Source organism: Styela clava, chromosome 14 (assembly GCF_964204865.1).
Source record: "Styela clava chromosome 14, kaStyClav1.hap1.2, whole genome shotgun sequence".
NCBI classification, from domain to species: Eukaryota; Metazoa; Chordata; class Ascidiacea; order Stolidobranchia; family Styelidae; genus Styela; species Styela clava.
In genome coordinates, this window is record NC_135263.1 from 18,741,588 (window position 1) to 18,760,235 (window position 18,648).

General features: G+C 34.9%; 1 protein-coding gene across 1 annotated transcript; it reads right to left on the reverse strand.

The window, feature by feature from the left end:
* Positions 1-3,717: 3,717 nt before the first annotated feature.
* LOC120341067 (microtubule-associated protein 1 light chain 3 beta-like) lies at positions 3,718-6,827 on the reverse strand. Its single transcript, XM_039409501.2, has 4 exons — positions 6,711-6,827; positions 6,021-6,076; positions 5,699-5,805; positions 3,718-4,589 (listed from the first exon to the last, which is right to left on the reverse strand). The coding sequence occupies exons 1-4, from the start codon at positions 6,745-6,747 to the stop codon at positions 4,415-4,417; spliced, it is 375 nt and encodes a 124-aa protein (XP_039265435.1). The 5' UTR covers positions 6,748-6,827; the 3' UTR covers positions 3,718-4,414.
* Positions 6,828-18,648: the final 11,821 nt, after the last annotated feature.

Below are 18,648 nucleotides of genomic sequence, written 5' to 3' on the forward strand. Positions count from 1 at the left end.
CTCGCCGAAGTTTTCTACTCGCATGTGGGTTTTCCATTCCCCAAATTCTTTTATTGTGTTTAACTTTTCTGAGACATGAAAAGTTGCCTCATCACCGAAATAGACTCTGCTCCATTCACAGAAATTCGTTTCAGCGTGTTCACTGCAAATTCTTTTTGTCTGAAATTCGTGTGTAGGACTTTGTGCAGTGCTGAACGTAATAATTCCAATAGCCTGGCAGCGGTACGGATGGAATTCATAGAAGGACGTTGAAAGGCTTGCCTTACACGATCCATATTTTCTTCAGATGTTCTTGGTCGCCCATTTCTGCTTGTATCGAACGCTGTCCCTGTCTTCATAAATTGCTTGTTCAATATACGAATTGAAAGACGTGATGGTGGGTCTCTTCCATACTTATGTCTGAAGTTTCGCTGGGTCTGAAATAGGATTTTGTCCCAATGAATCAGGATACAACATTGCGCCTTTTCTTGAGAATTAGTCGATTCATGGGGGTTCGTTTCATATAATTCAATCATTAAACATAAGAAATTTTATCTGAAACAATAAATATTAGTGTCAATAAAAAATTTATGGAATTCCGATTACCATAAAACAACCCTTATTTGCGATATCTCATCATTTCGCTTTGTAATATTTTTTATAAATTGTAAAGAGACTTTATAGACACCCTATAGCAGTGGTCAAGTGTATACCAGACCATAAGTTGGGTATAGAACTGATAAAGGGTATACGAAAGGTGTACAGCCTAAATCAGGAAATCTAAACTCTAATATATGTAATAAATTATAAAATATTCAATTGGAGACAACAATGCAAACACGGCGCACATGATATATAAAATGTTATTAACGCTAAGAACCAACGCGAGCACGTTGTTACATCACAAATTATATAGATAATACGGTCATGTGTCTGGGTTGGTGATTTCGGCTGCCATGCTCTTTGTTTGTTTTACGTCGAACATAATTCCCGTCGACGCTAAGGCAGTCCGTCAAATTTATCACTTGCGGTCACTAGCCTATTAGATTGCATGATGATATTGCAGTACAATATGTGCTTAAAATTTATTGTTTATTTGAGCCTTAAATAAACATTGGTATTTGTAACGTATACAAAGTTCTTGAAAAACTGTAAAAGGTATACTTCGATAAAAAAAAGGTTGAAGAACACTGCCCTATATAGTACAGGGGTGTCAAATTCGCGGGACGCATGCGCCCCTGAGAACTTCCAATGCGGCCCTCGAACGCTTAACAATAAGTTTTTTCTATCTAAATGTAATATATATAATATGGGAGTTACAATCTTTCTGCATTTACAAAATTCTAAAGCACATTTTTAATTTATCACATTTCTATCAGTACAATGAAAGAATACAATATAAGTAGACATCATTAGAATAATCTCAGCAGTCAATGTGACAAATTTAAAGATCAACTTCAAACAGAAAATTTTTATGTGTTTGTATATTATCATAAATATACAACTATCTAGTTACTAGAAATCAATATCAATAACTCGATCAGTCTTATGCCACGTAATGGTAGGAAATGGGGCGGGGAATGCCTGGTCAGAAAAGTCAGTCATTTGTTTGTTTACTGGTGAACGTAATATTTTTGCATTACTGAAGTTAATCAAACATTCTCAACGATTCAGATTAACCGATGATCATGTGACCTTGGCAGTGGCGTAGCAAGACTCTCGTGGGCTCCCCCACAAAAATATTTCGTGGAAATGACCCTAAAAACTCTCGGACATGAGCTAAAACAGCGCTTTTTTTATTTCGTCAAAAAGCATAACATGTCGCTATTAATTTTTTCATACGTGCTTCCTCTTCTGCCATTTTTCTGCGTTTCTGTGTGCCACTGAGAGGTTTTGCTTTCGACATAATTCTGACAGCCTTCGTAATTTTGCCGGTGCGATCAAACCACAAGACGCCGAAAATCGACGACTCCCTGGCATTGTTACGTAACAAAACGATTTGAGCAGAACTAACATCAACGTTATAAGATGTGCATTGTGCATTACTGGTTTTGCAATGCAGCTTTTGGTTTTGCGGCCTAAATTTCTTGGGCCCCTTTGCGCTGTGACCAGCCCCCCCTTTCAGGTCTATATATTTAGATTAGGTCATTTTTAGTGTATTTATTATTCTTTTCTTATCAAAACGTTGTTTAGAAATGTTTGGATAAAAATTTATGCTTTTTTGTAATAAATATAGTATATTGCAATATTAGCGAAATGCAAAAATTAATATGTACGGTAAATAGCATTTAAATTTGAGAAAATAACAAAACTTCATTCAGCTGTTTAATTACATCACAATATATGTCACAAACTACACCTGTCTAAAATATGCTGCAAGTATATATTAATAAAATATATCAAGAACTATTTGCGGCCCTTTGTACAATTCCAAAAATGCAATGAGGCCCTGCTATAGAACAAGGATTCTTCGTACTCCTGATAGATACATGCCATGAACATTAATGTGTTGATACGTTTTTTTATAAAGAGGGGGAAGTTACGATATGACGTAATATTCACTTATAGTTATATCGCAGCATGTGTTTAATGACCTTGGTTGTTCTAGTAAAACGTGGTATACGTGTGACCGTTCGTTCTACTGTGCGATGTGCTTTTTATGTTTCTGATACTATAAGTCGCTGATACCTAGTCAAGTGTTGTGAACCCGTAAAGCTAGATAGAGAACGAAACATTATCAATAATTCAACCTCGAGTCTAACATTGAATCCTTGTTGAATTACTTTTCAAATTGACCTCATTCCCCTCGCGGTAATCAATAATAAGACCCACGAAGTCTCATAACGGTGGGTTACCATCTGCATTTGATAGGCTTAAAAATCACATATATATATATAATCTAACAACTATGTCAACCTGCCCCGAAGTGACAAATTATGGCATTAAAATAATCCATGCCCCAATATTCCTATCCTACCAGTTTCATTTCAGGAATGTTGCCTTGATGCAAATGAAATTTACTCGCAGTACAAACAAATGGGACAAAAGGCTTTATTCCCAACAACGGCCTGAAAGCTATAAGCTACTCAAAGAAAAACATTGTTCAAATGATCACTGTGTTGTGCCATCCTCAAATATTGTTTCATATTTACGTTTACTGTTGCCTTTGGAATAAAATCTCCCTCTCTCCCTAAGAGAGTCGATAATAGTAACTCCTGAAATCAGAAAACGACTATCGATATTCAGGTCTTCGCCAAGGAGTCAATGGGGCTCCATCACTTTGCAATTTCTCTTCCGTTCAATTGCTAGTCCATGTCGGGCATGGAAGTAGCTTGATTACCTTTTAATTGTTCCTCCGTTTGCAGCGACTTGCTCGGTGGAAGCTACAACAGAGTGAATTGATTGTGTGAATAGAATACCCAATTCCAATATAGCACGTAATGGTCTGATGTGGAATTCGAAAATGTAAAACGAATCGATCGAGCAAGGGATGAATTCAGCAATGCGCGAACTGGTTGCCCACGATTAACTCTTGCATTCATATGATTTGGCTACGAATTGCACTGATGAGACCATATTTATGATGAACATGATCTGTACGCTTTTCATAATTTTTAAAGATTAGGACCATTGCGTGGGCATCTCCAACAGCCTCCAGGCTTTCCATAGAAATTATACAGACATATCCATTTGTAACTTCTAAAAACAGACTTGGAAACGACATTTGAAACATGCAAATTGAGTTTTCTGAAATATGTACTTTTATATTCCCTGTTCGTTTATATAATTTATTAATTACAGATTTTTATTTTCGTTTTAAAACAAGTGTTTCCCAAAGGAATAACACTACGCATTTTACAGAATACTATTCTACAGATTATAAATTTGATAAAAACTTCATATGTTTTTTAATTTAAACAAAACTTGTCCCCCTGAATTGAACACTCATTGAAATCTATTGATTTGAAACACAATCCCATTTTTAAAATAATACAGACTGTTTACATGAGGACATATCACATAGTACAAACACCATGCTAAAATGAGCAAAGAATTCAATATATATACAAATATACAAGTGCAGAAAGTGTGTGATAAAAAATATTGATGAAAATATCACATTTTTATGATTTAGTTAACAGCCAATAAAAACCAATGAATGAGTTGTAGCTTGGGTGTCTAATGCATCTGATTATTTCCACATACAACAAATCAGCAATACAGTATGTATGTTCACTTCAGGTCAAATCATATTTCACAAGGTAATGCAAAAAATAACCTCGAATAATTTACAATTTTGTTCTAAGATTTTGAAAAACGTGACTCAATATTCTGGTTAAAATGAACAACCATTACAAATAGCATGACACCACATCAATAAAAAGTTTGATAAAATATTACAATTATAGACATAAAATTAAATCGCACATTTATTTTACAATGTATTAATTGATCCAAACACTTCCTGTGATGCATAAGTCATATACAAAAATCCATCTTCATCTTTTTCTACTGCGTAAACCTCAGAAATTGGTGATGAAACACTGACCATGCTCCTTTGGTTGACAAGCAAGAAAAATGCCTGGTTGGGACTCAGATGAAGTCTTCTCCTGAAAATAGATTAAAACAACCAAACTTTATAATACTTTCCTCCAATCATCCTACAGAATATATCGAAATATTCTAAAATCTATTCCTGCCACGATACTCACATAGTATGTGTCCCAGGTTAGGGTAAGGCCATAATTTTATTCCGATTTTCTTAATCTTAGTAGTATTACGAGTTCAGGGACTGTCTGTGTTAGCCAAGTCAATATACCCCCCGCCCATAGGCTTCCATCCCTTTACACAACTTGATGTGGAGTAGGCCACAAAGTCCAAGAATTCAAACAACCATTAGAATGGCATGGTGGATTTAAAAAAAATTTTAACACAAAAGATAAAATAATGCTACTATTTTTTATATGGACTAAAGAAAATGCAACTTTTAAAAAGAGAGAATCAATTTGTATTTAATCATCAGAAAAGATAAACCCTACAGATCTCCCAGATGTATTGTTCACTCTTTATCTAATTGGCGTGCAGATGTGTTTTTGATGTGTATGGCTCTTGTGACGATGTGAAATGACTATTATTCACACATCCCCACAAAGAAAAAGGTGAAAATAAAAACAAAAACACATTGTTATGAGGGCATTAACATTCCTGAGTAAATAAAAATTACTTTATTTAATGGTTCGGATGTATCATTAAATCGTCAAATTTTAAAAATGACGTTATTACTTCTTCGGGCAATTACAAAATTAGCCAAGCAAGTATTTTGATTAGTGAACAAATAGCTCACGGAGCCCCTATATTTCTCTCACGTGGTACTGGGGCCCCGTATGGACCACTACGAGAACCTATGATCTATAGTAGCCTACCTCTTAGGTATTACATATATTTTTTAAAGTTTATTTATAGAAATTTTATTTTGCACAATTAGCTCCTATCGGCCGGCTAAACTGGCTGTATATATTTTTGGTTTCTTCAAAGCTTTGTAAACTAATCTTCACTGACATCATAGCCAAGATAATAATTTGTTATCTGAGTAGAGTAATCTAAAATGGAAACAAATGGCTGAAAGAGTCATGCTTCTGAGTAATAAGCATCATACAGTGACTCGATAAAATATAAGCCATTGATTGCCTTCGTTTTACAGTAAAGTTCAAATTCCCACCGTATTATTCGCACCAATTCACACATCGAGACATGATCTGGCACAAGAAATTTGGTTTTATCAAGTATCGGCAAATTCTTTTCTCCATGATATTTCTCTATTATCACCTGTGAAAATATATATTTTAATTAAACAAGTTATATATGAAAATATTAGGTTTTCTTTGAAAATCTCAAATAGGCTTTTCTTTGCTGTGATATGGGTCCACAAAAACCATTGAAATCTATTTTGTTAAAAATTAACATACGGTAATTATGAATTGATAACTTTAACAACTGGAATTTGCGTGTAAAAAAAATTTGAAAATGATAACAATACTCACTGGAATTTTGTTGGGATGTTGTTCACGAATCTGTAGGACATCAGAAACTCTTTCATCTAAATTTGAAAACAGCATTTTAAATTACACAATAATCATCTAAGCTGGGAATCATTATCACTTTAAAACTCAAACCTCATTTCATGAAATTTGTGAAACATCGTGCTAATTTCACAGTAATTTTAATTATCTGAATTGTACAACATTTTGCAAAACTTCTTCAAATTTCAGTGCCATTCAAACTAAATATTTATGTCATAATAAGCCTCCACAAGTTTGAAGAATTGGCATGAAACATATTTTTATTTAGAAAAAAAGCTATCAATTAACGAACATTTTAACAAGATGATCGGTCGGAGACCGAAGACTTATCGATCGAAACTGCGGTTTCGATTCATGACTCTATAGTGACACCGCGTGTCCCACCACTAATTAATTGATAACTCGCTAATTACGCGACATAATTCATCCAAAATCAATAGGCTTCTGGTCCGAGATATGATGAATGCACATGCAAAATTTGGAGCAGATTCACGCCTTCGTGAGATATCGCGTGCATCTAACAGACAAACAAACAAATACCTATCAACATACTTACCGATCTAAAGATTGATAAGTAATAAACAACCAACATAATCCATCATTGGGTAATTTAAATAAAAAAATATAGATTTTATTAATTACTAAACCCACCAAATGCTCTGCGTTGCTTAAATGTTCGCTCGGTCATATTTCCTTGTAACTTTGTCAAACCAACCAGAATACTGTTATCTGGATGTAATCTTATTTAATATATAACTGAAATCTGTTAAATAAAATGTTTGAATAAATATCTGAAATCAGTTCAGAAATGCAAATCAACTCTCCTTAAAATAAGTGAACACCTCAATTAATATATAAAGTAACAAACTGTACTGCCATAGGTCTGTCAGTCTGTAGGTACCAGCGAGATAATCGGCTTAACTCAAATATCTATGTTCAGATATGCAACAGCTTGAATTTGTTACCTTCTACAATATCTATCATTGCCTTTTAAATATCATCACTTTTTATATTGCAACATAGCAATTTGTCGTGGTGAAATTGTATATAAATATCTAAACTACAGAACTACCTGCTGTAGTTTAATCGTTTCTAGAAGCCCTGTGTAAATGTGTATATGGTGCAATGGTTCATATAAACTTACTAACAGGCTAATTATGATAGTTTGTCGGACAAATGAGATCCCATAGCATACAGGCAGCCTACATAATTTCAACAAAACCAAAAAATTTATAGATAATTCATTTTGAAAACTCAGGGATACAAACAAATTTAAAATCATAAAATGAAGTTAATTATGGAGAGTGAGGAAAACCTTTGAAAAAGTTTAAAGCATGAGAAATATCATGCGTCTACTCATCAACACACACAACAGCACAAAGAGTTAAGTGAAAACACAAACCTAGGTCAATAGGTAAGATGGGATTTACATATTTAGGGGAGGAAAGATGGGATTTACATTTTTAGGAGGGAGAGGAAAGGTGGTAATACAGCTTATTTATATGACGAACCTCGGCCTCTCGTCTCGTCCGGTCCATGTCGGGTATGAGATTAGTTAGCCAGTTTTTTGTTCTTCAGATGCATGGGCTTGATGTTCAGATGGCGAAGGGAGGCGTAACCGACCAACGGTAACGTGAACCACACTACGGCGAGGAGGAGTTCAGTATTCCTCTTGCATATAATTTACCCCGCAAGGGATTCGAACCTGCGAACCCATGCAGAGAAATCACAGGCGCGGTAGTGATCGTATTCCTAACGCTTAGCATGATGCGCCACACCATCAAGCGATGGTCGAGGTAGATGAGACTTGAGTCAAAATTAAGTTTTGAGCCATTGGATTTTTAATTCTCTTTAAACTAAAATTACAGTAACCTATTCAATTTGATACAAAGCTAGGGTGAAAAAGTGCAGAAGTGAGAAAGAAGGATCAGAAAGTAGAAGGCACGATACACACAAGCTCAATTCAAAGATATGTTGGTACTGTAAATCTTCAAATTATATGCACGTAAACTCAAAAACACTGATTGGGGAAAACACTAATCAAAACTTTTATCATTCAAACCACCTATTTTTTATGATTCCGCAATGTGGATTAATCAATAATTAAAGAATAAATAAAATATTATATGACAGTAGGAATAACAATAACTACTGCAATAAGTATATACATGTTACTGTGTTAAAACACGAATACATTATCAGTAGAGTCAGAGAGTTGTTCCATACTTCCATTACTGCATTATACTGTTATATTCCATTTTTCAATATAATATTCCGTTGTTATAACTGTATAACCAGCATGTATTTTCCGCAATAATTGTCAGTCAGTACATTATTCAATAAGTAACATTAAATATTTATTAAGAAAAAACAAATTAAACTTCTATGAGTTTCAGTGTACAGCAGTATAATATCAGAATATTGAGTTCTTTTGTAAATTTAGGATTTTATCTATACTTTTCAATATTTCTTCTTGATTTCATCATCACATTGTTTACCCTTGGGTCAACATTTCAAAAAATGACTGAATTCCTCTCTACGGTCTCTAGCCAAATTTTATGTCTGGCAGTGCAATACCAGAATACAGCAATGACAGAATAGCATGAATAATACTGTAATAACTAATAAGACAATGGCATTACGTTCTAAGTTTGACAGATGTGAGTAACATTGATGATTCAAATCTAATAAAATACAAGTAGACTAATATAATTATTTTTCAATACACAATGATGGATTTTCCAAGCAATAGAAAAAACATAATCATAAACGTTGTATGTGAGGGACAATTCCAAACTAAATATGACGTAAACTTGGTTCTTGTGAGCAGAAAACCCATAAGTCATCCCCAAAAATGTGTCTAATTCTAGGTTTTACTTCAAGACTAAGAACATCCCACCTATTTTTTTTTTATTAATATATGTTAATACAAGAATACAATAAAGTTCTTCACATTACACATCCCACCTATTTTCAGCACAAGCTATAGAATCGACATTGCAGCAGCAGTCGAAATGGAAGCCATACATTCGCCCGTTCGCGGAGCAACAACAGTCTTCTTTGTTTACTTCTGCTAGTCCGTCATCTGATCAGATGATTAAAAAAATCATAATTCTTTAACGCCACCGCTGGTCAGTATTATTTATCTCAAAACTCGTTTTCCGATCTCCGTGCCAGAGTATCGGAAAAGTAGAAAGACATAAAAATTTGACTCATGAACCCCCAAATGCTGAACCCACAGAGAACAAGTCGAATCGATATTGTGTAAAAGTCGCAGAGCTACTTTTCGTTTTCCAGACGGCTTCACAATGATCAAATGAAGCCTAGATGAAGAAATTTGAAATCAGATGTTTTCCCCGTGTTAATTTCGAAGTGATCATGTGAAATAACAACTTTAACTCCTACATCCTTTTCTGAACTCAAGGTCTATAAATGGAAAAAATCCTCGCTCAGTCGCGCCCTTGATAACCAATATAGCCGTGAGACGAGGCCGTTTATCTTCCAGTTTCGTAGCGCACATAAGTGAACTATCAGAAAATGATTTTAAAATGGTGCTTGAAAAATTGCACGTTTTGCGAAAAAGACGCTTTTACTACAAAAAATATCTGTCCTATAATCTCTGCTTTTCGGCAACATTTGTCAATGAACGCAGACTTCTGCATGGCGTAACAATAAAATTTTACCAGGTGTAGGTGGATTCCCGAGGTCGAATGAATCTCAGTTTGTACTGCCCGCTCTTGCGTTGAGGTAGGTAGCTCTTTCATCGTCTTTTTTTAGTTATTATTAGTAAAGTTATGATGAGACTGTGCAAAAATTTTACGTAAGCTATTAAACACTTCTAGATCCTTACCGTGGATTGCAATTTTAATTGAGCATTAGCTCCCAAAACGTTTATTAGGTACGGTAAGGTAACTTCAAGGAAGGCTGGACCCAAAAAGATATAACGTTACCCCGAACAACGTATGCTAGTAATAGTATGAAAGGTTTATGATTAATTTAATGACAATTTTTAAGTTTTCAGCAGACTTATACTACCATATACACTACAGCATATTTGATTCAGAAAATGTTTGCGATAAAGGGGGGGGGGGGGTAACGAATTTTACAGAGACAGGATACATGTTCAAGACCTTACTGGCCTAAGACACAGAACAGATGTGCGACATGTACCCCTAACAATTATAACTGCAGTTTAGGACTGCTGCGTTATACTAGAACTAGGACAACAGACATGAAATTGATTATACAAATAAAACTCTAGTAAAATACACAAGAAAAAGAGGTACGGCACAACGGCGATATGTACAATAGTCAGTTTATGGCACGTCCATATCCCAGGTTCCGGTGTGAAAAGATGGAGATAGGGTATGGGTCGCTGAATTGATATGTTTTTACACTAAGTCTCACGAAACAGGTAAAGATTTGTTCGGGATATAAAATTGCCAGAAACCAACGTTGGATGGGGCCACGACACGAGAAAATTTTAAAAAAGCTTAATGTAGAAAACCTTTGGTAAACCTGAGTTTCATAGTTTGCACTGGACCAAACATATGGGAACAATAGAGAGTCTGGCATAAAATGCGGCCATTTTCAGCGCTATTGTGTAAAATTTATTGCCGCCATGTCCCAGCATGATAATTATGAATTTTTAATGAATGACCTAGTTTGCATAATTGACGATACAGCGAAGGAAGTAAGTGAACAATAAAACTATGCAAGATAGAGAGACAATAGATCCGTGGGGTCTCGAAACTTGTTTTCCGATCAATGGAGGTTTGTTTCATGATGACATTGTTAATCGATTGGGGGTATGTTTCATCGCTGTAGTTCTTTTCTGCTATGTACCCTTTGTATCTGAAAAGTAATGTCGGAAAAGTAGGATGTCCTTAACTCACTAAATCTAATAGAATTCCGATAAATGTCTCTTAAGCTTGGATCTAAATTCGGACGTCGTTTTCGAGCTTTTAATACTATTAGGATTAGGCTACGGGTTCCATACTTACCAGTAGAAGATAAAAACATCAATGTGCAAATCTCTAATGTTAGTAAATCTTCAACACGTAGTAGTTTTTCACTTTTGAACAAATAACAAATATATAATTTGAAAATAGCCCGGGCAGCAGTGATAAGTTAGGCAGGAGTTGAAAGACAAATAGCGTTGTAAGGTGAGAAATCAGGTTGTAGGCCGACAGCTAATGTTATAGGGCATTTCAGACAGTGTAATTTATCAAGATTCAATGTAAATGTAATCTAGTATGCCAACACTGCATGCCTGTAGTACATCAGATAAAATGTTTCTATTTTTTCGCTGTTTGATCAAGGCAACCCTTCACTGGGTTAGGCCCTCGACAGCGAAATGATCTACTATAAGACAGAGAAGATGAATTACGTCGCCTCTCCGACTCCTGCTGCAGAAGATTCTCTTCCTGAATACCAGGACTTCTCAACAGTGATGCAATTCCTCAAAGACGACGCGTCAACAGAAGAGGTTTTTGAGCAAATAAAGAGGCTCTTTGAAGGTCAAAAGGAAGCTTGGGAAATGCCAGTTGCCGGAAGAGTTTTCTTTCCTCTGCAGGTGGCCAGATACGAACAGCGTACAAAACCAAAAAATTTATAGATAATTCATTTTGAAAACTCAGGGATACAAACAAATTTAAAATCATAAAATGAAGTTAATTATGGAGAGTGAGGAAAACCTTTGAAAAAGTTTAAAGCATGAGAAATATCATGCGTCTACTCATCAACACACACAACAGCACAAAGAGTTAAGTGAAAACACAAACCTAGGTCAATAGGTAAGATGGGATTTACATATTTAGGGGAGGAAAGATGGGATTTACATTTTTAGGAGGGAGAGGAAAGGTGGTAATACAGCTTATTTATATGGCGAACCCCGGCCTCTCGTCTCGTCCGGTCCATGTCGGGTATGAGATTAGTTAGCCAGTTTTTTGTTCTTCAGATGCATGGGCTTGATGTTCAGATGGCGAAGGGAGGCGTAACCGACCAACGGTAACGTGAACCACACTACGGCGAGGAGGAGTTCAGTATTCCTCTTGCATATAATTTACCCCGCAAGGGATTCGAACCTGCGAACCCATGCAGAGAAATCACAGGCGCGGTAGTGATCGTATTCCTAACGCTTAGCATGATGCGCCACACCATCAAGCGATGGTCGAGGTAGATGAGACTTGAGTCAAAATTAAGTTTTGAGCCATTGGATTTTTAATTCTCTTTAAACTAAAATTACAGTAACCTATTCAATTTGATACAAAGCTAGGGTGAAAAAGTGCAGAAGTGAGAAAGAAGGATCAGAAAGTAGAAGGCACGATACACACAAGCTCAATTCAAAGATATGTTGGTACTGTAAATCTTCAAATTATATGCACGTAAACTCAAAAACACTGATTGGGGAAAACACTAATCAAAACTTTTATCATTCAAACCACCTATTTTTTATGATTCCGCAATGTGGATTAATCAATAATTAAAGAATAAATAAAATATTATATGACAGTAGGAATAACAATAACTACTGCAATAAGTATATACATGTTACTGTGTTAAAACACGAATACATTATCAGTAGAGTCAGAGAGTTGTTCCATACTTCCATTACTGCATTATACTGTTATATTCCATTTTTCAATATAATATTCCGTTGTTATAACTGTATAACCAGCATGTATTTTCCGCAATAATTGTCAGTCAGTACATTATTCAATAAGTAACATTAAATATTTATTAAGAAAAAACAAATTAAACTTCTATGAGTTTCAGTGTACAGCAGTATAATATCAGAATATTGAGTTCTTTTGTAAATTTAGGATTTTATCTATACTTTTCAATATTTCTTCTTGATTTCATTATCACATTGTTTACCCTTGGGTCAACATCTTAAAAAATGACTGAATTCCTCTCTACGGTCTCTAGCCAAATTTTATGTCTGGCAGTGCAATACCAGAATACAGCAATGACAGAATAGCATGAATAATACTGTAATAACTAATAAGACAATGGCATTACGTTCTAAGTTTGACAGATGTGAGTAACATTGATGATTCAAATCTAATAAAATACAAGTAGACTAATATAATTATTTTTCAATACACAATGATGGATTTTCCAAGCAATAGAAAAAACATAATCATAAACGTTGTATGTGAGGGACAATTCCAAACTAAATATGACGTAAACTTGGTTCTTGTGAGCAGAAAACCCATAAGTCATCCCCAAAAATGTGTCTAATTCTAGGTTTTACTTCAAGACTAAGAACATCCCACCTATTTTTTTTTTATTAATATATGTTAATACAAGAATACAATAAAGTTCTTCACATTACACATCCCACCTATTTTCAGCACAAGCTATAGAATCGACATTGCAGCAGCAGTCGAAATGGAAGCCATACATTCGCCCGTTCGCGGAGCAACAACAGTCTTCTTTGTTTACTTCTGCTAGTCCGTCATCTGATCAGATGATTAAAAAAATCATAATTCTTTAACGCCACCGCTGGTCAGTATTATTTATCTCAAAACTCGTTTTCCGATCTCCGTGCCAGAGTATCGGAAAAGTAGAAAGACATAAAAATTTGACTCATGAACCCCCAAATGCTGAACCCACAGAGAACAAGTCGAATCGATATTGTGTAAAAGTCGCAGAGCTACTTTTCGTTTTCCAGACGGCTTCACAATGATCAAATGAAGCCTAGATGAAGAAATTTGAAATCAGATGTTTTCCCCGTGTTAATTTCGAAGTGATCATGTGAAATAACAACTTTAACTCCTACATCCTTTTCTGAACTCAAGGTCTATAAATGGAAAAAATCCTCGCTCAGTCGCGCCCTTGATAACCAATATAGCCGTGAGACGAGGCCGTTTATCTTCCAGTTTCGTAGCGCACATAAGTGAACTATCAGAAAATGATTTTAAAATGGTGCTTGAAAAATTGCACGTTTTGCGAAAAAGACGCTTTTACTACAAAAAATATCTGTCCTATAATCTCTGCTTTTCGGCAACATTTGTCAATGAACGCAGACTTCTGCATGGCGTAACAATAAAATTTTACCAGGTGTAGGTGGATTCCCGAGGTCGAATGAATCTCAGTTTGTACTGCCCGCTCTTGCGTTGAGGTAGGTAGCTCTTTCATCGTCTTTTTTTAGTTATTATTAGTAAAGTTATGATGAGACTGTGCAAAAATTTTACGTAAGCTATTAAACACTTCTAGATCCTTACCGTGGATTGCAATTTTAATTGAGCATTAGCTCCCAAAACGTTTATTAGGTACGGTAAGGTAACTTCAAGGAAGGCTGGACCCAAAAAGATATAACGTTACCCCGAACAACGTATGCTAGTAATAGTATGAAAGGTTAATGATTAATTTAATGACAATTTTTAAGTTTTCAGCAGACTTATACTACCATATACACTACAGCATATTTGATTCAGAAAATGTTTGCGATAAAGGGGGGGGGGGGGTAACGAATTTTACAGAGACAGGATACATGTTCAAGACCTTACTGGCCTAAGACACAGAACAGATGTGCGACATGTACCCCTAACAATTATAACTGCAGTTTAGGACTGCTGCGTTATACTAGAACTAGGACAACAGACATGAAATTGATTATACAAATAAAACTCTAGTAAAATACACAAGAAAAAGAGGTGCGGCACAACGGCGATATGTACAATAGTCAGTTTATGGCACGTCCATATCCCAGGTTCCGGTGTGAAAAGATGGAGATAGGGTATGGGTCGCTGAATTGATATGTTTTTACACTAAGTCTCACCAATGACATTAAACAACATGATAGGCAACTCTGACGTCACTCCATAAGACTACAGGCAAAACATTGTATTTCATGATACGCTCCAATGCACATATTTCTCGTCGCCTTTCGCGTCCGTTTTCCGCTCGCTTTTGCTACTCGGCGTCTTTTTTACGTGTAGTACCTGCCTTTTTGCGCCTGTAACGAAACAAAATAATCTCTATATCTAAGAAGTTTTGCTTACTTGGAAAGCTGGAATAACAGGCAAGCTGTAAAGAGCAATTCTGGACATCATAGACGTTTTTTTTTATCAGAGAAGATTACAAACGCGATAGCGGAAAGATTTGTGTGGAACATTTTGCAGATAATGACAAAGTTCAAAGTTAGTAATTTTAATGTTTGCGCTTAATCATTGAAATTTCATTTAAAGAGGGTGTCATACAAAACTGTGCTGCAATACAATTCCATAACACAAAGTTTGCACCTATCGAACTTGCTTTTGTAGGTGAATTTATTAGACATATTACATATTCAGTTAATCGTAGGTAACATTGCTGGTACATAATGCATCGTAGATAGGTTTGTTTAAATTTAGGAATTTAGCTCATAGCCCACTAATTAATATTATCTTCTATGCAGGAGGTTGCAGGGCTGAATTCAACTTGCAGCCTTATAGATCACCTGACGATGCTCATTTAGTTTGGCTCGAGCAAGTCTTCTTGAAATGCTTGTGTGAATGGAAACTACCTATATTTTTTGCCTTCCTCCGATTTTAGACAAATTTATTCTGAGGGATTTCGCATATAATTCTCACTGATTGTTGGCTGTTTATAATTCCTATTGATTGTGAATTCTGATTATAACAATGAGTTGAAAATTTTTTTACCTAATTTACTGGCACCTTTTTCTTGTCAATACTCCAAGCTGAGGTAATAAACATGACAATACATTTATGTCATCTGGAAGCAAAATATGCACACAAATTAATAGTTTGGCACATTGAGATAATACATCATGACAGAAAATACAAGTTAAAGATATGTATGACCATCACATGGTAATTAAAATTAAAAAAAATTAATAGGGGCTGTGGAGTATGGAAAGTTCAAGACAAAGAAAAGAACAAATGTTCATAGCTCATGAACTCTCAATTTTGCCTCCATTGCTTTGTGAAGGCCAATATATTTCGAGTGGCTGAATTGGTTTACCTTTATGATAGCAACGATTTTGTATTTAATATAGCGAGATTATTTCAATTTAATTGAAGTGATATAATTTCCCAAAGCAATGCTTGAATCGTATAGAATAGATCAGTGGTGTCAAACTCATGGGTTTTCGAGAGACGCATTGCATTTTGAAAATTGTAAAAAGAGCCGCAAACAGTTTTTGATAATGTATACGTAAAAGATATTTTTAAGATAGTTTTAGTTTGTGACATATATTGTGATGCAACTAAACAGTTAGATTAAGTTTTATTATTTTCTTCAATTTCAAATGCAATTACATATTAATATTTGCATTCCACTATTATTGCAACATTTGCAAGTTACAGTATTTGTTATAAAAAATCGTAAAATTCTATGTACAACCATCAAAATCATTTTTGAACAAGCTTTGAATAAGGAAAGAATAATACATACACTAAAAATAACTTAATCTAAATATATGAACCTAAAATTAACAAAAATACCACAGTATAAACTCAATGTTTTAATAATTACATTCGTCCTGGCGTTTGGCATCTTTTTTGTGTCACCAGCATACTAAGGCCAGTCTGAAATGATTTTATAGTATCAACTCTAACTAACGAGGCCACATGATCATGGGTTTATCTGGATCTTTACGAATGTTTAATTAATTCCAGTAATGCAAAAAAGTTACTTTTATCATTTCATGTATAGATCAGTAAAAAAACAAATGACTGATTTTTTCGACAAGACATTTCGCACTACATTGCGTGGCATAGGATTGCTTGAATTATTATTGATATTGATTTTTAGTAACTAAGTCGTTGTATAATTATATTAATATACAAACACATGGAAATTTTCTGTTCGAAGTTGGTCTTCGAATTTGTCATATTGACTGCTGAGCTTATTGTGTTTTTTGATTGTATTGATGGAAATATGACAAATTAAACAATGTGCTTCAGAATTTTGTGGAGAGCAGAAATGTTACAGGTCCCATTTTCTTCGAAAATGCCACCTTCTTCGTGTACTTTGCGTTTAATTTAATTACTCAAGTGTTTTATTCAAGTATTCTTTTGCTAGCTTGATGTGTATTCTTAATTGGGTCAAAATGTGGACAAAAAAAATTAATATTCCAAAACTACTTTCAGTAAATTGTTTTCTGTGTGAATAATCAATTTCACTTTAGAAGGTTTGAAAAATCTATTACATTTAGATAAAAAAAAAACTTCCAAAATACTATTACAATTATTGTTAAGCGTTCGAGGGCCGCACTGGAAGTTCTCTGGGCCGCGAGTTTGAGATCCCTGGTCTAGATTGAAGTTGTTCAAAAAATATATGATAGTATTTTATCATGAATGATGATTATACCCCTTCCGGAATTTCTTCTATAGTACTACCAAAAGTTGATGAACCAAATATAACACAGGTGCAGTGAGGTACCCGTAATCCTCATTTCCAAAGCTGTTTTAAGTATGTCTGGCGTGTTTTGTGCCTTTTTATAAATAAGACCGCTTATGCAATCTTACGCTTTGAAATTTTTAGTTATTTTCCTCAAGCCCTGCAGGATGTGGGGGCCATACACAACTCTACCGGAGGGTCAAATGTCTTTGCATGCCTCCATAGGTTGCTTTTCTATTGCAATTTTCTATTTTCAATTGCATTATATTTCTTGGAATCACACTGTCACTGATATGTCGCCAGACTTCTGATATCTCCTCGTCTGCTATAGTTGTCCTGTGAATAAATAATAGGAAATTGAGATTAGACGAATAGTTGAAAGTTTTGCTTTATGTCGGCTTAATTTCTTGATTGATATACTTACTATTTCTGCTATTGCCTCTTGTGCTGCAAGAGTCTCACAATGCTTAGACAGGTTTGTCCACAACTTTCACATCTGAAGAAAGAGAGGAGATTTATTAATTTTCGTTAAGAATAAATAAAGCAGTCTATATGATTCAGAATGGAAAAGCTAATAAATCCAATATCTCATGTTTTATTTAAAAAATATTTTACTGAATTTTGAAAAATAAACCAACTAATAAAAGGGTTTAGTCAGAAAATTACAAGCATTCGTGGCTCCAAATACTTGAGAAATCAGACTATACAATATAGACCGGTATGAGTGAAATGTTAGGTGAACTTGTTAACACTTTGATTCAATACGCAAATAAAAGTGAATGCGTAATAGTATGTTACAATGAGCAGCAATCAACAATGAGTATATATCCTCACTGATTAAAAAAATCTAACTGGAGGTGCATGAACTATTTGAAACCATAAGGAGTAAGTAAATATGTAATTTCGGCAAATGGGCAACTACGTACCGTACTGAATTAATAACTTCGTAGTATTTGACAACGGCTGGCTTTCCCACATGTACTTAACAGTGCGATGCCCGGGTGTGATATACAACAATAGTATTCACCTTACCTTTTATCGATTTCTTTTTACCCCAACTTTCGAAAATATCATTAAAATCGACAACAACTGTCAAAGCAGGCACGAACACCATTCGTGCTACGCCTTGAAAGCAGCACACATCCGCTCGTTTTCGTCTCGTCAAGTATGTGCATTGGAGCGTGCTATCGAATACGATCTTCGGACAAAAATGCCGGAGTTGCGCATCATGTTG